Source organism: Saimiri boliviensis, chromosome 6 (genome assembly GCF_048565385.1).
Source record: "Saimiri boliviensis isolate mSaiBol1 chromosome 6, mSaiBol1.pri, whole genome shotgun sequence".
NCBI lineage: Eukaryota > Metazoa > Chordata > Mammalia > Primates > Cebidae > Saimiri > Saimiri boliviensis.
The window spans coordinates 117,525,798-117,547,758 of record NC_133454.1 but is presented as its reverse complement, the minus strand read 5'-3'; the positions used below and the strand labels follow the sequence as shown (position 1 = coordinate 117,547,758).

Sequence of the window (21,961 nt, the reverse complement as noted above, 5' to 3'; positions counted from 1 at the left end):
CCCTTGTTCCTGGTCTTAGAAAAGGCCCTTTCATCTTCCCCCATTCTTGCCTACCTGAGGCGCCGACGAGGGTCAGAGGGTGTCCCAGTCCGACGGGCAGTGCCATAATCAGACATCATACCATAATCCAGGTCCTCATAGCCCATACTACGCTGGTCATCCTCTAGCCCATAAGGCTCTGGATGAAAGCGATGTAGATCCACGCTGCTCCCACCTACCCGAACCTGGGGTTGGGGCCCATACACATCCTGTCTACTAGGTGCCCGGTAGCCTTCCATGCTGGGCCTATACCGCTCCTCAATGCGAGTAACCCGGGACAAACTGCCATAGTTATCACTGCCACCTGGATAACCATCTTCATAGTGGCGGCTATATCCATCAGGAGGGTAGTGGAAGTTCCTGGGAAGGGTAGCAGTGCCTGCTTGCCCCACATAGGGACCAGGTGTCCCATTGCCATTCTTGCGGAAGTCACGACCCAAAGTCTGGATATAGTTGTTAGAAACTGATGAGGCATCCACAGGCAATCCGTCTGGTCCCATAGGGACTGGCTGTACTGTCCGTGTGGTCACAGTCTTCACTACTTTCTTGACCTGCAAGTAAGGAACAAGAAAAAGAAAAACTAATGAAGGAAGTGAGCAATTAAATTCTAAACCACTCTAAAAGAAACAAACCCTTAGATTCCTAGGTCATTTTACCTTGAAATGCTTTAAGGCAGGCGTCCCCAAACTTTTTACACAGGGGGCCAGTTCACTGTCTCTCAGATCATTGGAGGGCCGCCACATACTGTGCTCCTCTCACTGACCACCAATGAAAGAGGTGCCCCTTCCTGAAGTGCGGCGGGGAGCCTGATAAATGGCCTCAGAGGGCCGTAGTTTGGGGACGCCTGCTTTAAGGTCTACCATCTATCTTTCTTGCCATCCTACAGGAAGTCCCCAAGCAGGAAAAATGCCCTGACAATAACTATGCCTATAAGGGGAACTGCTACAGACCTTGAAATACCTTCCCTCTTCCTTGTTACATAAGATTTTCCCATATCTCTTCATCTTTTCTATCTGGCCAGAGATCACTTTCTTTATGTGATCAGATCAATGATGGCATATCAATCCTCCATCGTAAGTGCTCAACCCCTCCCCTAACAGAAACAAAAAGACCTCTTCTATCATTTCCAGATCTTATACACATCTTAGTTTACCGTGGTCTCTGTGCGCCGAGTGGTCCCATCATCTGAGGTCTCCACAGAGACTACAGACATAGCTCCCTCAGGATCCTCCTGGGTATAGGTCTCCACAATCTGCCCCGGTTCCTGCATCCTGGGGATAGTGCTATATAGAAGGTGACTGTGATCCTATATGGAAAAGAAAAGATAGAAGAAAGTACTGTTAAGCTCTGTGTATTAACAGTCCATCCTAATAAGAATCATAAGTGGTAACCCTGGAGATAGGGTCTCCTCATGCATCTTGTATAGGCCTCAGGATTTTTAGATGGGTGGCTGCCATCTTCTGAACTTGTACAAAAGGACAGTAGACATAATTTCCCAGTTGTAGTCATTTAACAAACATGAACTGAGTTAACTATAGCCACATCAACATCCAAGTGACAGAGACAGCAGATTTAACTTCCCAGCTGTGGTCATCTAAGTTAACATGAACTGTGTTAACTGCAGTTTCATCTATGCCTGAGTGACCCCTCAAAAGAGCAGCTCACCCAATAAAAAAAAGAACTTTTAATTTATTTACTTGAGATAGGGTCCTCACTCTGTCACCCAAGCTAGATAACAGTGTCATGATCATAGCTCACTGCAGCCCCAACCTCCCAGGCTCAAGCAATCTTCCCACTTCAGCCTCCTGAGTAGCTAAAACTACAGGCTTACACCACCATGCCTGGCTAATTTTATTTTTTTTGTAGAGACAGGGTCTCACTATGTTGCCCAGGCTGGTCTTGAACTGCTGGGCTCAAGAAATCCTCCAGCCTCAGCCTTCCAAAGTGCTGAGATTACAGGAATGAGCAAACCACACCTGGCCAAAATAAAAAACTTCTTTTTTTTTTTGAGACTGTTTTGCTCTTGTTGCCCAGGCTGGAATGCAATGGTGTGATCTTGGCTCACCACAACCTCCGCCTCCTGGGTTCAAGCAATTCTCCTGCCTCAGCCTCCTAAGTAGCTGGGATTACAGGCATGCACCATCACACCCTGCTAATTTTGTATTTTTAACAGAGATGGGGTTTCTCCATGTTGGTCAGGCTGGTCTCAAACTGCCGACCTCAGGTGATCTGCCCACCTCAGCCTCCCAAAGTGCTGGGATTACAGGTGTGAGCCACCACACCCGGCCTGAAATAAAGAACTTTTAAGATAAACTTGAAAATCCCAGTAAGAGCCACCTTTTGACTGGCTCTATGCACTCTTCAGATACTATCTAAAAGGCTCAAGACCAGCCAGATTTTAGGTAGGGTTTTCTGCTGCAAAGTAGAAGCCTACTGTCTCTAGAAAAGAAACATAGTACTTAGGGATCAAATAAGGTGGCAGTGGTGAGGAAAAATAGCCATAAAGATCAGTGGTCATTAAAATTCATTCCAAAACAATACTACATATATACTTTGAAGCTCCATTTCTTTGTTTTTGTAAATGAAAAAAACTTATTAATGGGTGTGTACAATGTGCCAGGCACTTTACAAGACACCAATATGCACTCACAGGCTGGGGAAATAAGAAAATATGAATGAAGCAACCCAGGTCTTGAGACAAAGAATTACCTGGGGTCCGTTGAGTTTCAAATCTGAAAATTTCTGTCTCTCAAGGTCAGCATCGCCCACAAACCGGCCGTTCTGAAATACAGCCCACAAGAAGACAATTCATTTTGTGGCCTTCTTTTGCTCTATCAAACACAAATGATCTTTTTTCCAAATAGGAAAAGGCCTTTCAAGAAGATAGGTGTGGCCTGGAGTCCTTGTGTCAGTACTCATAAAAGAACCATATCACTCGTTAGTTTAGCACTTTCCTCAAAATTGGAAATCAGGCCTGGAACTCTGGCAAACAGGGTCTCTGGAACATAAGAACGTAACCTCCATGATGGCAGAAGGTTTAGTTTAGTGATGTATTCCCTAGTGCCTTTAGCAGTGCCTGGCACATAACAGGTGCTCAAAAACTATTTGCTGAATAAATAGCAGAGACCGAGATAAGTCCCCCTACATGCAGCCTTTTTGGAAATCCATAAGAAAGTAAGGAAAGTTGGAAAGCCTAAGTGGGGGGGTTTCCAAAGAGCTTCTTTATAGTCTCATGAATCTTCATGCAGTACTACCACTGGAAACTCCCATTCCCAGCAGTTTTTTAAAGAAAGAAGCAAGATGGCTATCATGTCCTAATGTAAAAAAAAAAAAAAGAAAAAGAAAAAAAAAGAAATTAAAAAAAAGAGAGATATGAGTCTCCCTTTCCAAGTACAAAAACAAGTACCCCAACTCCCCCCAAGAAAACAGAAGGCTCATCATCTTTACCAATAATTATTAGAGCCACAGAATACATTCCAAAATGTCATCCAGAAGTTGCTCTGACTTAAGCAGCAGGAAATAATCTAATGACATTATACCACATAAAAATACATTTGCCTGCTCCTCTCCCAGTAGAACAGTGAGATCCAACCACCTTGGGAGACTCTTCCTCCACCCCACTCCCATTACATAGAGAGCGTAATGCTGCAGGGAGAGGAAGTTAAACATTACTTTCAGGAAGAAGGAAGGGTGTGGTTTTACTGCTAAGCAGAAGTTAAAAATAAGAGAGAAACCACATACTGAATCCTGGAATTCCCCAGCACCTCTAGGCCTGAGCAATCCTGCTTTCTCCTTTCAATATAATCTCATCCCTAACTTTCTACTATAGTTCCTGTAAAAATCCTAGGAACATTGCAAGCATGCTGCCTCCCTCGAATTCCTTTATCCCCAAATTGGAATTCTGTTATCTCACTCAACTACAAGGTTCCTCAGTATGAGGGACTTTCTCTATCTTAAAAAATAAATTACTCAATAAAAAGAATGACAAGGACTATTAGGGCAAGAGCACTGTTCTGGTTCCCACTCAGAGATCTCTCATAAGATGCTGTCTATCAGGCAATGGCGAGCGCGAACACACACAAACACACACACACACACACAAACACACACACGCACACACGCACAAAACCTCAGACAGATTATATCACAGCAAAGTCAGACTAGAAAAACCAGAGGAAACACAAGATACTTCTCATTTCTACCACCAATCTCCAGAGTCACATCACAGAGTCAATCAACCCAGAGACCACTGGCTCCTGTGGTTATTTGGGTTAAACAGCAGAATGATGCTCCTTCTCCAACTCTAACCAACAGAATTAACAATGACCCTTTCCTCCAACACATGATTTACACTGCCAACAAAGAGAGCCCACAAGGGCAATATGGAGCAGGAGTACACAATTTATGGACACTGACACACCTGAGTACAGACTGTTCCCTCAGGGAGACTGAACTAGAGCTGAGCGCACAGGATGCCCAACCACTAAATGGGCATTTACTTTCCTGAATTTTTGATACCAAGAAAAAAAATCAGTAAACAAAAGTCACTTGAGCATAGCTGCAAACTACACTATCTACCATTATTAGAATTGTATCCCACCCCAGAAAATCTACTCCAGCAAAACAGGAAGTCAGATGGATGCTTCTAGAGAAAGTAAGCCCATCCAACTCAGTCCAGCAGCAATATTCCTTGTCTCTTATCAGCATTTTTCACCCCTGGAAAAAAAAAAAAAAAAAATCCCTGGAAGGACGGGCACTGGATAGCTCATCACCAAAAGGAGAAGAGCTTCCCAAAAAGGATCATAGCCTCTCTGTGACCATGCCAAAGTCCTACCTGCAGGTCTGATGGAGAGAGGGGTTACCTGATGCCGGCGGGTGAGTGTGCCGTTGGCCACGAGTGGGTTGGCATCTTGTGGTGAGACCCGGACGCGTTCCAGCTGCGCCGAGACGTGGCGCCGTTCCTCCTCCAGCGCCCGGGTCAGCTTCTCAAACTGGGCCTCTTGTTCCTTCACAGAGGCCAAGATGCTGGCGGTCGACTCCACCTCTGAGTCGTCCATGAAGGTAAGGGGCGGAGCCGCCGCAGGGCAGGGTAAAAAGGAAGGTGAATCACAGAGGGAGGAGAAGGAGGGAGAGAGACCCCCTCACTTCACACTACCGGGAAAGGGTAAGAGAAAGGAGAGAAAAGGTCACAGGTCAGAGAAGACAGATGAATTATCAATCCCAGAGCCAAAGATGCCCTCTCGTGTTTTTACTGCAGTGCAAAAAGCAAGCCACCGCCAAGCCTGGGAGCCCATCACCAGTGTCTGTTCAAGTGGAATCCTTTGCCCACTACGCTTTCTTCAATATCCCACCAGAAATCACTATTTAAAGGAAAGGTGCAATTAAATCTAAGTCTATACACTGTTCGGAATGGAAGAATGTGGCCAGGTGCTGTAGTTATGAGACTGAATTATTTTTCCCTGAAAAAAATCTGTTAGTATCAACTCAATGAAATGTGTAACTCTATGGTACAGACAAGCATTCGCTATCCTGCAGGGACAAGCCACTTTTAGAGATAATAGGGCAATACAGATCTTACTTAACCTCTCCCAAAACTAACCACTAAAACTACTTTTTTAGTAGCAGCAAAATTAAAAAAAAAATTACTATGCTAAATTAAAATGCCAATTAAGAAATGAAAGTAGACTGGGCACAGTAGCTCACACCTGTAATCTCAGCATTTTAAGAGGCCAAGGTGGGCGGTCACTTGAGGTCAGGAGTTCAAGAGCAGCCTGGCCAACATGGAGAAATCCTGTCTCTACTAAAAATACAAAAATTAGCCAGACATGGTGGCAGGCACCTGTAATCCCAGCTAAGGCATTAGAATTGTGTGAACCCAGGAGGTGGAGGTTGCAGTGACCAGAGATGGTGCCACTGCACTCCAGGCTGGGCAACAGAGAAAGACTCTGCCTCCAAAAAAATAATAATACATTCATAAAATGGTCCAACAGTCCAAAACTATACTACTATAGTTTGCTAAATATAAAACTGATGCTAAAATGCATTCCTTGACTAATGGAGACAACAGAGTAACAGAACCACAAAAAACTCTACATGTAAAAAAACACTATCTTCAAGAAACTTAAGCTCTTTGGGAAGTAGGAAAAGGAGTATTAGCCTCAACTTCTGAAAGTGCACCTCACAGTAGTCATATCCTAACCTCTACACATCAATGGCTGGAAGTTCCTACATCTCTATAATCCCACAGAAAGCTCTAACTCAAGCTTTTCCAAACCATGGCCCATGGGACGCATGCAGCCCAGGACAGCTTTGAATGCAGCCCACCACAAACTTCTTAAAACATTATGAGATTTTTTGCAATTTTTTTTTAGGTTATTGGCTAATCTTAGTGTATTTTATGTATGGCCCAAGAATTCATCTTCCAGTGTGGCCCAGGGAAACCAAAAGATTGGATGTCCTTGCTCTAAATAGACTATCTTTTTACCACCTTACTTGTTCTAACTCAGAATAAATATCCAAGTATCTAGAGGGTTTTGTGTGCTATCTATACAATAAAAGATAGTTATATAGAAATGAAGAGTTCTCCATATCATCATATAAACAGGAGGTTTAAGAGGCATTAGTCATACCTTGTTGGACTCAATGGGTTTTTTTCCCTCTTATAGCTATGACAGACTTTACTCCAGTCCAAAATATACAATGTTGAAAGACAGGTTTTGAAATAAATCTCCCCTATTCCCACCCTCTTGCCAACCCCTAAAGAAAAAAGGTATTTAAAAAGATTTTTTTCTGCTGTGACATGATAGGAATAAAAATATATATTTCTTAAAAAGATTTTTTATATTTAATAAACATTATTTCCATACACACCTGTTAAGAGAAGGTCGCAATTGATTGGTTTAACAGAGAACTGCCCAGTCTAGATTCAAATAATCATGGAAGAAGCATCCCAGCCACCACAGCAAGGAGGAAGCAGGAAGGAGAGAGCTGCAGAAATATATGAAGGAAAAATGGGAATGAGAGAAAAATAAAATATACCCAATACATAAAAACAAGAGCAAGGGGCAATAATCAGAATGAAAGAAGTAATTTAAAATATGACTTGGAATTGCTTAACGTGACAAGTGCCATTTGGACTTTGCTTGGATGTCGTTTTCATTAAAACCTGGATTATACTGTCATGTGAGAGTTCCTCTACCAGTATTCCCATATATAACCAAGAACAGGTTATATAATATGTTCAAAAATCCATTTACCCTGTCTCCAGCAACCAAATTGGGGAAAAAGAAAAAAACTGCTGTTGGAATGCCCTTCCCCCTCCCTTCCCACCCCTAAGGCAGAAACCTCAAAGCCCAGTCCCAGCATGCCCACAAAGACATTGAGAAACCAATGCAAAAGTTGTGTGGGGAAGACATGTGGGGACTGGCCTAGGCTGAGCCTTTTGCTTCAGTTCCCTTTCCCACGCTCCCCAGAGCCCCACCAAGCACAGATGCTTGGGCCTGTTTGTGTATATGGAATTCTGCAAACAAGAGTACCCCAAAAAAACTGATAAATAAGTGCCCAATAAACTCCTGAATCAATCCAGTCCCTAAATTTAAAGAATGTGGTAGCCCTTCCCTAAATTCCTCCTACCCCAGCTTGGAGTTCCCACAACCACTTATCAACTCTTCTTCTTCCTTTCAGTCTAAAACCCACTGCCACTTGCTCATATTCCCACCCTACATTCCAATAGGCCACTCAAAGGTCTTTCTTTAATAAGCACCTTTATTTAAAGAAAAAAAAAAAAGTTGCTCCCCTTTCATCTCCATTTCTTATTTTTAAGTACTTGCCCTTATCCACTATGTACAATGACCTATGAACCTTCCACACCAAGAGGACTCTGAGCTCAAAAGAGATTCTTCCAGTTACTGAGTTTCAACAGGGTCTGAAGTGCAATTACCACTACAGCAACCTCCACCCTATAATCTTCTTTGCTAATAAAAGCCCAAATTACTGCTACCATGGGGGATACAGTGACATCCCCTGCTACAAAGAGAAAGTGTATAAATGACCATAAATGGCCCTGCAACTTAAATTAAATGAAGAATTAGGAAGGAAGACAGAAAAAATACTCAGGGCTCTAGATCAGAAAGCAGTATCTGGAGACACATTAGCTTCCACCATTTTCATGGCTTTAAAGCTGACCACCTGGTTCTAATTTGGAAAAGAAGACAGCACAATTAAGCAAAAAGATCAGATTCCTAGGTCTAAAAGCATGGGGAGATATTCTCTCTGAAAGAGGTCAGAAGCAGAGGCTATATGGGATAGAATACAATGCAGAAGACTAGTCCCAGTTCTGGTTCTACAACTACCCAACAATGGCAGTAAGCTCTGTCATGTTCTCACTTGTAAGATGCCAAATCCATTTACCCTGTTTCCAGGAACCAAATTGGGGGAAAAAAAAACAGACTGCTGCTTCCCAGGAGTTAGGAAGTTAGCCCCATCTAACTCAAGAGTTGTTATAAGGATCAGGTAAGACAACGCATGTTACATAAAAATGTCAGGTATTAAGTTGTTTCAAGAGTTAGTTTAACTCTTCCAATTACATTACTTCACAGTAATGTCTCAGCCTCAAACTATTTTCTGAACTAGTAGATGAAATCAACTGGATCAAAAACATAACTAGGTTCTAAGGAGTGAATGGGCTGGTTTTCCTACTCCAAATCTATTTACTAGGAGGCCCCACCTATATATACCAGTGTTTCTGGTACAAAGGGCACTTCTCTTGTGCTTGAAAGTCATCATAGCATTACATATCCGTCATAAGTCCTTGATTCTGTATTTGAGGCCTTAACTATTTATTACCTTGGAGAAACGGAATGTGAAACAAACTAATGATTACTGAATGTTTTACATTTATTACTCTGGTAATCCTTACAACAACCCTAAAGAAGTTTTACTGCAAATAAGATTCATGGGTGAAGAAACTACCCAACGTCTCACAGTTAATAACAAATTTTGAATTTAAATCCAGGTCTGTGCCATTCGAAAGCCTGTGTTTTTCTATGCCATGTTGTCAGGTCCAAATAGAAGTGCAGTCAGTACAAGATGGATGGTCCAGATCCTCTCCTCTACAACCTTTGAGAGCTTTCTTCTCAACTATCACAGGAAAACAGGGAAAGAAAAGGGTTCTACTTTGTTTTTTTTTTTTTTTTTAGGCTCAAGAGTTATCCATAATATCTACATATAAGTGAGAAAACAGAAAAAAAAAAATGGAAGGAAAAAGAAAGCATGAGTGGGGCAAGCTACAGTAAACGGTCTCATAACTTGGAGACTTAAGGAAAATAGATCCTTCTCCATGTCATATACATCAAAAAGATTACTACAAACCATCAGCTGACTTTGGCAGAAGAGTCGTACAAGTTCAGCCCATACCGAGTTTGCCACTTACGTTTTCAATTACACTTGCTCTCACCAAAAAAAAAGACCATCAAACAATTCCTGAAGTAAGGGTGTTAGGGAGACATAAAGTGAAACTTGTTATTCCCCCTGAAGACTAGATTTTCTGAGAATGCTTAGCTTTACTCTTAACAAGCCATAGGTCCTACATTCCTAAATCCCACCCACACTAGAAAGATCTTCCTGCTATTACCCAGAGTCCAGAATCCATAATAAAGATCCCTCATCCAAGTAATGATGATAAAAGCTCAGTCTCTTCTGTAAGAACGCCAAACCAAAAGAAGTTAAATTGAATCAAATACCCAGAAGGATCAAACAACCAGACAATGCCAACCAGATAGGAAGGCAAAAAAAAAAAAAAAAAAAAAAAAAAAAATCACTTACCAGTCGGGCATGATGGCTCACATCTGTAATCACAGCACTTTGGGAGGCCGAGGCGGGCGGATCACGAGGTCAGGAGTTCGAGACCAGCCTGACCAACATGGTGAAACCCCGTCTGTACAAAAAATACAAAAATTAACCAGGCATGGTGGCAGGCACCTGTAATCCTAGCTACTCAGGAGGCTAAGGCAAAAGAATTGCTTGAACTGGGGAGGTGGAGGTTGCAGTGAGCCAAGATTGCGCCACTGCACTCCAGCCTGGGCAACAGAACAAGCCTCCATCTCAAAAAAAAAAAAAAATCACTTACCAGTAGCATAGTCCCTGGAATGATTTCTTCTACTGTAAATTGGCTAAAGAAATACAATTTGGAATTATGATTCTTAGAGGTTAAGCGTATAGGCTCTGTTACCTGCCTGGGTTTAAGTATCAGAGCTATCACTTATTAGCTATATGATTTTGGGCAAAGTATCAACCACTCAAAACAGCAGCTTTCTTTTCTGTAAAATGGAGGAATAAAAATAGATAGGGTGGTTGTGGAGATTAAATGAGGCATTTCATGTAGAGTACTCAGAAAAATGTCTTGACCACTGAAAGCCAGTAATATTGTTACTACTACAGAGACTAGAGCTTGGGGTGTGGTTGGTAGAGTTTCTGAATAAACCAGCCTCCCCATGCTCCCCTCTTTCATTTGCAGCAGACCTGAAAACTGTAAGAATTCTTCACTTGAGGGAAAAACAAAATAAAACTCAGATTAGGGGTCAAAAGACCACGGTCCAATTCCTGGCTTTGCCAAAAACTAGGCAGGAAACCTTGGAAAAGTTATAACCCCTGTAAGCTTCCATTTCTATTACTCTTCAGAGTTTAGTTTTAATGAGCTAATATATATAAAACCATAGGCTGGGTGAACTCCAAAGTTCACCAATCTTTGGGCTTTTGGGAAAGAAATTTTATCTTCAGCAGCCAGGCCCAAAGGCAACTCTCCTCCTTTTCTCCTATATATTCATTATAAAATCAAAACCAATATCACAGCCCGCCGTGGTGGCTCACGCCTATAATTACAGCACTTGAGGAGGCCAAGGCGGGAGGATCACTTGAGGTCAGGAGTTCAAAATCAGACTGGCCAACAAGGGGAAATCCCATCCCTACTAAAAATAAAATTTAAGAATTAGCCAGGCATGTTGGCACACACCTGTAATCCCAGCTACTTGGGTGGATAAGGCATGAGAATCGCTTCAACCTGGGAGGCAGAGGTTGCAGTGAGCTGAAATCATGTCACAAATTTATGCTCTTCCTCTAATGATGACAAGCAAAACTCCCCTTCCATGTCATTCTAGAGGTTTTTTTTCTTTTTAAAGACAGGGTCTCTTGTCGCCCTGGCTAGAGTACAGTGTCACAATCACGGCTCACTGCAGTCTGGACCTCCTGGGCTTAAGTGATCCTACCACCTTCGCCTCCCACTGTGCCAAAGTGCTGGGATTTCACCAGCATGAGCCACTGTGCCCAGTCATTCTAGGGATTGCAAATGGCTTTTTTCTTTTCTTTTTTTTTTTTTTTTTTTGAGATGGAGTCTAGCTGGAGTGCAGTGGTACAATCTCGGCTCACTGCAACCTCCACCTCCCTGCAACCTCCACCTCCCGGGTTCTCCTGCCTCAGCCTCCTGAATAGCTGAGATTGTAGGTGTCCAACACCATACCCAGCTAATTTTTGCATTTTTAGTAGTAACAGGGTTTCACTATGTTGGCCAAGATAGTCTCCTGACCTTGTGATCCACCCACCTCGGCCTCCCAAAGGCTGGGATTTTGAAAAAAGTCATTTGCAGGCTGGGTGTGGTGGCTTAGACCTGTAATCCCAGAACTTTGGGAGGCTGAGGTGGGCAGACTGCTTGAGCCCAGGAGTTCAAGACCAGCCTGGGCAACATGGCAAAACCCCACCTCTACAAAAAAAAAAAAAAAAAATACAAAAATTAGCTGGGTGTGGTGGTGCACACTGTGGTCCCAGCTAATTAGGAGGCTGAAGTGGGAGAATTGCTTGATTCCAGGAGGTCCAGGCTGCAGTGAGCCACGATCACACCATTACATTGCCACCTGGGTGACAGAGTAAGATTCTATTTCAAAAACAAATAAATAAATAACTTACCAAGCCTCCTACTGCAGAAATACTAATCAACAAAATATAGTACCTGTAACACTACAGAACTGTATTACATAACATTCTAGCCAGAAAAGCGGGCCCTCCAGATACCTAAAAGACATTTACTTGCCTTAACTGGCACTTGACCCCAAACACAAATTATTCCGGTTCAACCACAAACAAAGAAAATTGCCATTTTGTTTCTAAACCAAAGAAATGTATTTACGAAGATTTTCTATGGCTTCTTATCATTGCTTGTACCAGAGTCCAAAGTCTAAGTACCCCAACCTACCTCCACTTAATGTTCAATTATTTTTTTTTTTTGAGATGGAGTCTAGTTCTGTTGCCCAGGTGCAATGGTGTGATCTCAGCTCACTACAATCTCCACCTCCTGGGTTTAAGCAATTCTCTTGCCTCAGCCTCCCAAGTAGCTGGGGCTGTAAGTATGTGCCACTATACCTGGCTAATTTTTATATTTTTAGTAGAGATGGAGTTACCACATCATCCAGGCTGTTCTCAAACTCCTGATCTCAAGCGATCCACCCGCCTTGGCTTCCCAAAGTGCTGATATTACAGGTGTGAGCCACCACACCCAGCTATGTTCCACCTTCTGAAGCTCAGTCAGAACAATTCTAGCATTTCTCACTTCACTGGGAAGACTCACCTTCAGTTAACTCTAAGTCCCTGAAGCTGATTTGCATTAAGATGAAAAGGACTCTGCTCACTCCAGAATCTCAAATGAGCACTACTCAAGTCACAAAACCTGTATTATTCTAGATATGGCCTTGTCTTATTTTGATGAGGAAAAACTAGGTCTCACCGTGTACACCATGAATATTTCTGATGAATTAAGGAAGGCTCTGGGCAAACCACCCTCCTCTTAGGAAAGAGTGATGCATTCTCTCAGATTGGAATGTCAGAGAAAAATACATCAATAGGAGGGCACCATAAACTCCCTTTAGTCTTATAATCCTTACCCAAAGCTACCTGTCAAAATTTAAAGTTTTTACTGTAACTCAAAAAAATATTCACCTCCACCACCATGACCTCCTAAATTCTGAGACCAAATAAAACATTCTTCTTGCTCTCTTTTCCCTTCCCAAGTATTCTGGGAACCCCCACAAACCATAACGTACTAAAGTGGCTAAGTGCTGGGCTGGCTTTGAAGCAAAGGAAGGGTGTGGCTCTCAGCTAGTGAGGGGGCCTAGGACTGAAAGGGTACAGAAAGAAACAAAACCTGCTTCTCTGTGGAGCATGCATGACGCACACACAGGACTGGTCTAACAAGTCCTGATCTCTCAGGCCAGGCCGCCTCCTTCTCCTCCTCCATTATCCACATGCCTTTCCAAGGCCCTCCACTGGAAGAGATAACACTTAAGTTTTCTCTTACCCTGAGAAGAGACTGAGACACACAGTTACATACCTGGATACCCTGTGCAACCTTGTCAAAGGCACCTCACCTAGCCTTAAAAGGAGAAAGCAGAGCTTTAGGGAGAGGCCGATAAAGAAACAAAGATAAGAGGGAGGGGCAAAAAAAAAAAAAAAAAAAGGGAGGTGTCAGACTAAAGGAAAGGGAAAGGCCAAATGCCTTTCTCCTTCCTCCAAGAGGAGAGAGGTCAGGTGCACTACGAAAAATAAGAAAAAGTCTAATTGAAATGGAAAGATATTAAGTCTCATGTCATAAAAGAGAAATCCTAAAATTAACTAGGATACCTTATACCCTCCCATACCCTAGGCTAGGAAAAAAAAATACGTTCATGGAAAAGCTTAACCTTAGAGTTTACTAGAGGTCACCCAACTGTTTGAGCTCATATTTCTTTTTTAAAATAGCAGCTTCTCACCAAACTTCCTGACTTTCAGTCTATGAAATTCCCTCACCTCTTTGCCCATTGTTTGAAAATAACTTGGAAAAGGTGGAAGCATGTAACTGAGCCATATTTACACAGTCCCAATTCCTCAAAACCCTGAAAAGACCAACAAGGCATTCTTTTAATCAAGTATGGAGTATGTCTTCTTTTTGAGACAAGAAACAGGGAGACAGAACATGTCAATCTATGAAGAAATCAATCAGAAGTGTTAGGTCCTTTTTCAGCTATAGACAGAGAGCAGGAGGAAATGTTTTCTCCCTATCTGAAAGAAGAAAATCCTATCTTAAAGGGGAAAAAAAGTTGTGTATTATTGCTCTTCCCTTAGAAGTTATCATATAATCCTTTCAACACTTGCAGAGGTAATGGCCTCTTTTTATAAATAAGTATACTACTGGCTGGGCACAGTGGCTCACACCTGTAATTCCAGCACTTTGGGAGGCTGAGGCCGGAAGTTCAAGCCCAGCCTAACCAACATGAAGAAACTTCGTCTCTACTAAAAAATACAAAATTAGCCGGGTGTGGTGGCACATGCCTGTAATCCCAGCTACTCTTAGGGAGGCAGAGGAAGGAGAATCACTTGAACTCGAGAGGCTGAGAATGTGGTGAGCCGAGATCAGCCTGAGCAACAAGAGCAAAACTTCATCTCAAAAAAAAAAAAAAAGTATACTACCTATATATCAGAAGTATTTAGTATTTAGCCCAAGCTCATCAACTAGTAGTAAGTAGTAGAAACTTTTTTTTTTTTTTTTTTTTGAGACAGAGTTTCACTCTTGTTACCCAGGCTGGAGTGCAATGGCGCAATCTCGGCTCACCGCAACCTCAGCCTCCTGGGTTCAAGCGATTCTCCTGCCTCAGCCTCCCGAGTAGCTGGGATTACAGGCACGCATCACCATGCCCAGTTAATTTTTTTGTATTTTTAGTAGAGACGGGGTTTCACCATGTTGGCCAGGATGGTCTCGATCTCTTGACCTTGTGATCCACCCGCCTCCGCCTCCCAAAGTGCTGGGATTACAGGCGTGAGCCACCACGCCCGGCGAAACTCATATTTTACTTCAAGTCCATGTTCCTTCTTAATAAAGTGAAGGAGCATGAATTTTCTATGCTTCCTGGGGTTAAAAGTCATTCTTAGGGCCAGGCAAGGTGGCTCAAGCCTGTAATCCCAGCACAGTGGGAGGCTGAGGTGAGCAGACTGCTTGAGCTCAGGAGCTCGAGACCAGCCTGGACAAAATGGCAAGACGCCATCTCTACAAAAAGTACAAAAAAATTAGCTGGGTGTGGTGGCATATGCCTATAGCTCCAGTTACTCAGGAGGCTGAGGTGGAAGGATCATTTGAACCTGGGAGTTCCAGGCTGCAGTTAGCTGAGACTGTGCCACTGTACTCCAGGCCTGGGTGACAGAGTTAAGACCCTCTCTCAAAAAAAAAAAAAAAAAAAAAAAAAAAGCCACTCTAGTTCCAATTGAGACGTTAACCCAAAGTTAACATTTTTTTTTTTTTTTTGCAGAGAGGGGAAGGAGGCAAAAGAAGGTGGAATGGAGCCAGCTAGATCTCTGGGTCTTACCTTCACTTTAAAGAACAAAACCTTACTCAATTTGGAAAGAAGAGCTTACAGTCTACCCCAGATTTAGCTCCCCTGCATTTTTTTTTTTTTTTTTTTTTTTGAGACAGAGTTTCACTTTTGTTGCCCAGGCTGGAGTGCAATGACGCGATCTCGGCTCACCAAAACCTCTACCTCCCAGGTTCAAGCGATTCTCCTGCCTCAGCCTCCCTAGTAGCTGGGATCACAGGCATGCACCACCACACCTGACTAATTTTGGATTTTTAGTAGAGATGGGGTTTCTCCATGTTGGTCAGGCTGGTCTCAAACTACCTGGTCTCAAACTCTGTACCTCAGGTGATCTGCTCGCCTCAGCCTCCCAAAGTGCTGGAATTACAGGCGTGACCCACCGCGCCTGGCCTAGCTCCCCTTTTATGAGGACCTAGTACTTGGGAGGAAAGGTGCTAAGGACAAAAGAGGCACTACTCTAAAAATCACCTATCCTTTGACTGGCAAGACTGCTCTAGAAAGCTGGCTCCATGCCACATTCTCTGATCACCCTCTCAATCCTACCACAAGAAAAAAAAAATCCAATCACAAATATCTCTACTCCCATTTTTTTTTTTTTTTTTTTTTTTTGAGACGGAGTTTCACTTTTGTTACCCAGGCTGGAGTGCAATGGCATGATCTCGGCTCACCGCAACCTCCGCCTCCTGGGTTCAGGCAATTCTCTTGCCTCAGCCTCCTGAGTAGCTGGGATTATAGGCACGCGCCACCATGCCCAGCTAATTTTTTGTATTTTTAGTAGAGACGGGGTTTCACCATGTTGACCAGGATGGTCTCGATCTCTTGACCTCGTGATCCACCCGCCTCGGCCTCCCAAAGTGCTGGGATTACAGGCTTGAGCCACCGCGCCCGGCCCTACTCCCATTTTTAACGTGACATCTCACTAAGCCAAAAGCAAAGATCAGAGCTGGGGTGGGAAACAGAAGGAACTAGAGGCAGTAAAGATTGTGCTAGCCAGCGTAAGAACAGAGGAGGAGGATTGTTCTAGTGGTATGTTAGCAATCTGCCTTTAGGGCAGCTGTCCTCCTGGACTATCAAAGGCGAGTTTGTGTGTGTGCTCATGAACCAGCCAGCTTGCTTGAAGTTGAGGACTCAGCCACCCAATCCACAAAGTGAGAAGAGATGTCTATTTCAAAGCTGGAATAGAAGGCAGAGAAAACACAAAACAGGAGAGAAAAGAAGGAAGGAAAAGAGAGGGTACTGCAGGTGCTATTTCAGTCTAGAGCTAGGGAAGAAAAATCCCAGTAAACTACCAAGCATTCCCTAGTTATGTTCAAACATTAGAGAATTACCAGTAACTCTTAATACTAAGTGGGTAAGTTTCTCTTGATCTGTATGTAGTAGGGTACCAATTGGAAGGATGAGACCTAAAATGCAAAGGACCTCAGCATTACCTGTTTCTTTCTGTCCCTTTTAAACCCAACAAGGTACCTGCAACATATACAGCAAATTAACATTTTTTAACATCTAGTTACTTCTAGAATTACTTTCTTAATTAAATCCTAGAGATCCATAAATAATAGTAGCACACACAAAACTCTGTAAGCTTCCCAATGCTAAAGAGATCAGGGCCATTTATATAACTCAAGTGCTAAATGCAAAAGGCCACAGTCAGAATTCACACTCCCTAATCCTTCAGAGTAGCTAGATGCTCCGAGACCCATTAGACACACAAAGGCTGCTCTCTTCTCAGCAAAGCTCTGCAGCAGAGCTGCTCTCCAGGGACAAAGAGATTTCACAGGAGAACCACAAAGACATCGCCCCTCTCTGTTCCCCCACTCCCAGCTTTCTCACTTCCTGTCACAGTAGCACCAGACCACAGTCTCCCAGAAACAAACAAATACAAAGTGCTGGATTCTGGGCTGCAGGCCAACCGCATTCCAGGGCATCCTGTCTACCAATCACCGGCCAGAGCCCCCACTTTGCCCTGCTCAGCTCCTTATCATGTTCAGGGAAAACAACCCTCCTCTCTGCCCCCAAGCCAACACTACGTAGGACAAAGCTCAGGCCTGTAAGAATCAGCAGAAAGATACTGTGTGTGGATCTAAGAGTTTGGAGGGGTTGAGGGAATTTTTAAGATTCCTACTTGGCAAGTTTCTTCACTTTAGAGGCACTGCATTAGGGATTTTAAAGCTACTGCTGCGGTTACATTCAAATCAGCTACATGTGACACATCCCCAAGAAAGCTTCATTATGGCCATTTGATTCTGAACCTGGATTCAGCCAATGGAACATTGCCATTTGGAGAACTACTTTAGCAACTTCACCTTCCCTATCATCTACCTCTGTTTCCAGTCTTTCAAACTTTTTCCCTACAAGCATAGAGTTGATTACTAAGACAGCTCCACAAAGAACAAACAAAGGCAACAGACTCCACCCTACAAAGAGGCAGTTTAATCAGGTGCTGGGAGCAAAGTTCCCTAGAGTAAGAGAAGACAACCACTAGGAATTGCACAGAAGCTGAATCCCTGCAGCAAAGAGGTCAAGACAGCAACATCAGCTTTTCCTGCTCACAACCCCCTGAAGTGGGTAAGGGGCTGTAAATTTGTAACCTAGTCAGAAAAGAAAGCCTCCTCTCCTAATAAGGGTCCCCTGCTAATCCCAAGAATGAGATAAATGATACATTTTTCTATTATCTTATACAATCCATTGGAAATTAGCCCTAAATCCCAGAAGCAAAGAGGCAGATAGAGGTTAAGCTCTATTAACTAGAGATTCTTGAAATCCAAAGAAGCAACATCCTTTGCCCAAAGGGCTCAATCTCTTTGCATGAAACATAGCATGATGCTCAGCAGAGTCCTCTAACCAGAGGGGCATACCAAGAACTAACTAGTAATATGCTATCACTTCTCATCATTTTTCTCCCTTTATGTTTCCTAGATTCCTTTCATCTTCTTAGATCTGTTGAACCCTGGTCTAAAGTAGCACATGATACAAAAGGAACTAAGTCTAAAACAGATAACTTAAAAGTACTTAGTCCTTGGCCAGGTGTGGTAGCTCATGCCTGTAATCCTAACAATTTGGGAGGTTGAGGCAGGCAAACTACTGGAGGTCAGGAGTTCGAGACCAGCCTGGCCAACATGGTGAAACCCCATCTCTACTAAAAATACAAAAATTAGCCAGGCATGGTGGTACACAACTCTAATCCTAGCTACTCCAGGAGGCTAAGGCAGGAAAATCACTTGAAGCCGGGAGGCAGAGGTTGCAGTGAGCTGAGATCACACCACTCCGCTCCAGCCTGGATAACGAGAAAAAAAAAAAAAAAAAGGAAGGATTTAGTCTTTATCTGGATCTGGTACAACCAGGTGGAAGGGATAGAGAAATAATATACATAATAGCCATTCTAGGGTTGAACAGAAAAGCATATTTAGCAACACTATGGAACTTTAGCAGCAGAGCCCAGCCATTGCAAACTCTATCACTGAAGCATCTGCAAAAAAGTTAAGAATCTCTTATCTGGCATGGAATCAGACTAACTCTCTTTATCTCTCAAAAATACTGTATAATTCTTGGGCAAGGTGGCTCATGCCTGTAATCCCAGCACTTTGGGAGGCTGAGTCAGGAGATAGACCATCCTGACTAACATGGCGAAACCTAGTCTCTACGAAAAATACAAAAAATTATTTTAAAAAGCAAAAAAAAAAAACTTAGTTGGGCATGGTGGCACGTGCCTGTAGTCCCAGCTATTTGGGAGGCTGAGGCAGGACAATCGCTTGAACTCGGCAGTTGGAGCTTGCAGTGAGCCAACTTGCAAGATCTCACCACTGCACCCCAGCCTGGGCAACAGAGCAAGAGTACGTCTCAAAAAAATAAAAAAAAGAATACTGTATTCTTATCCAATTCTTCTTCATGCATAGCCCAGGCCAAATAAATCAGAGGTGAAGTAGATATACTAAAGCAGATAAAAATAGTAGCTTCTAGTAGGGGAGAGTTTTCTGAGATACCAAAAAAAAAAGTTGTAGAAGACACACCCCAGGCAGAGAACTGAACACACCCACATCAATGCTGTTAAATCCAAAGGATGCTTGGCAAGTTCTCTGCATCAAATTGAGCAGGTAAGACAGAAAAGGAGTGCTGACTCAGAAATATAGTAATCCCGGGGTGTGAGGGAGGAAAGAAAAGTATAGCCAACCGATTACAATTCAACTTAACTTCACCAAAGGTCCCAGTTCTAATTGTATCTCACGCTCTTTGCAGACATATTTAGAAAGCCCAACTAAAGGAATAATGAATGGATATGAAGAAAGCCTCTGGAGGGCCCAAGACTTAAGCTGAAACCTCAGCGGGTAGGAAGGATGAATCTGTTTTGCTGTCTAACTTCCCACCCCCTCTCTCTCCAAAGCAAGCCCAAAGCTGAAAGAATTATAGGGAGGGGAGGCAGAAGAAAGAATGTGACTGGGAAAGGTTTAGCTACATTCCAACTAGCCAACATCCCACATAGCATTAAGAGTGCCTGAGAATTCAAACCCACTACATAAGAGTTGCTGAGTCTCTGCTAACACACATCCAATTCCTGTGCCACCAACCCCCACCCTCAAACACTCTGAAAAGAAGAGTAATTGAGATAGCTTGATGAAGGCACCAGCTGTTTCCACCGCCACCCTCCCTCCCTCCCTCCCTCCCCTCCTGAGACCTCAGTTAAAACTCACATCAAACACTTAATACAATTGACTGGTCAGTAGGAAGGAGAAGACTGGTCTAAAATAGCAGGAAGAGTGCCAACTGGCCCCACTTGGAATGCTTTCTTGGCTCAATTCAAAAATAAGAAACCTCTGTCTTCTACTCCTCTCTGCCCAATTATGTTCTCCTTTCCACAATTTACTCTTCCATGTCAAATGAGTTTCAGTTTCTCCCCTCCAACTCCTTGGTCTATTTTCAAATGTCAGAATATACAGGGGAAGTGTATATAAGGTTGAATGTGAAAGGAACATCTGAGAGATTAGGCTTCCCAGACTGTAACATGCAAACCTAGTACAGGGCTCCCATATAAGAGCAAAGAGACAGAAGCACACACAACACCCATCTGCGTGATTCAAGTAAGGAAAAGAGTGAAACTTAAGCGGCTATACACAAACAACATTGGTGGTAATAGGATTTCCTAAAACATGGGTAGCCAGTTAAGAATACTAACAGCTCCTCCCCACCCATATTCCAAGTTGGCCAGAGTTAACCAAGGAGGAGGGGAAGGAAGCCAGCACTTCCTTTTCAGACAGGAAGTAACATTGGCCCTTCCTGTCCAGTTTTAAACAAATTGTCCAGCTCAGTTTCAATGCTAACATCCTCTCCTGAATTTGTTCCACAATTTAAAACTGCAGATATAGTCTAAAGGTTTCCATCCCTCCCAACAGGCAAGTCCTCCATACCATGCTAGGTGTTAGCATAACCCCCAAATCAGGAGGTAACATCTGTAATTCCAAAACAATACAGGACCCAGAGGTAAATAACTTCACTTCAAATTAACGACCTTCTCATCATGTCTACTACAATAAACTCGACTTCTTTAATTCTCTCTCTTATTTTTATTTTTTGTGATGGGGGTCTCACTATATTGCCCAGGCTGACGTGAAACTGCTGGGCTAAAGTGATCCTCCCTCCTTAGCATCCTAAGTAGCTGGGACCAAAGGCACAAGCCACCATCCCTGACTCTACTTCTTATCCTAATTAAATAACCATCCACCTGAGAAATAACATATACATGCAGCTTAATTCAAATATTCAGGTTTTGCGATCCTCAAACAAATGATCAGAATCTCTTGGGGAGCTTTTTGAAAAAAATTAAATTCCCCCTCTGCATCAGTTTCTACAGGGAAGTCTGGGTGCAGACTTTTTTTTTTAAACTTTTTAAAAAAACTTTCATGTTTTTAAAAAACCCTCATAGGTTGGGTGCAGTGGCTCACACCTGTAATCCCAACACTTTGGGAGGCTGAGGGAGGCAGATAACCTGAGGTCAGGAGTTTGAGACCAGCCTGGCCAACCCCATCTCTACTAAAAATACAAAAATTAGCCAAGTATGGTGGCACATGCCTGTAATTCCAGCTACTCAGGAGGCTGAGACACAAGAATCACTTGAACCTGGGAGGAGGAGTTTGCAGTGAGCCAACATTGTACCACTGGACTCCAGCCTGGGCAACCGAGTGAGACTGCCATCTCAAAAAAAAAAAAACCCCTCAGAGACTCCTATGGCCTGTTGTGACCCACTGTACTGGCCTATACTTAACAACCCACTGATCTTGCTAAAAGGGCACTAGTTATCAAATACATTATTTGGGCCAGTTTTACTGCTCACCAGAAACTCAGATCATTATTCAGTCTAGATTAGAGGCTCTTTGGAAGCATGAATCTAAACATAAGGATGGCTGGAATGGCACAGTCCTAACTCCCGTACTCCAGACTCAGAACCTAGAAGGAAGAACTGGCTCACTTGCGAGCACCATCTTCTCTGGAATCCTGAGTTGCTACACTGTAAGATATCCTTCTGCACACTGCATATCCGACAACCCAAT

The 21,961-nt window shown here is 43.1% G+C and overlaps 1 protein-coding gene across 20 annotated transcripts in view; it reads right to left on the bottom strand.

Moving 5' to 3' along the window:
• The window catches only part of CTNND1 (catenin delta 1), a 57,714-nt gene that overhangs the window by 22,032 nt on the left and 13,721 nt on the right, over positions 1-21,961 (bottom strand). For 8 of the 20 annotated variants that reach the window (XM_010334810.3, XM_039471136.2, XM_010334829.3 and 5 more), the window contains exons 2-6: positions 6,910-7,026; positions 4,902-5,190; positions 2,749-2,820; positions 1,193-1,345; positions 55-590 (exon numbers count right to left, since the gene is read on the bottom strand). In XM_010334810.3, the coding sequence (XP_010333112.1) occupies positions 55-590; positions 1,193-1,345; positions 2,749-2,820; positions 4,902-5,096 (956 nt within the window). In that variant the 5' untranslated portion in view covers positions 5,097-5,190; positions 6,910-7,026. Of the gene's footprint in view, positions 1-54; positions 591-1,192; positions 1,346-2,748; positions 2,821-4,901; positions 5,191-6,909; positions 7,027-9,861; positions 9,974-21,961 lie in introns of all 20 variants that reach the window. The other 12 variants (XM_003920131.4, XM_003920123.4, XM_003920127.4 and 9 more) reach the window with 5 other exon arrangements.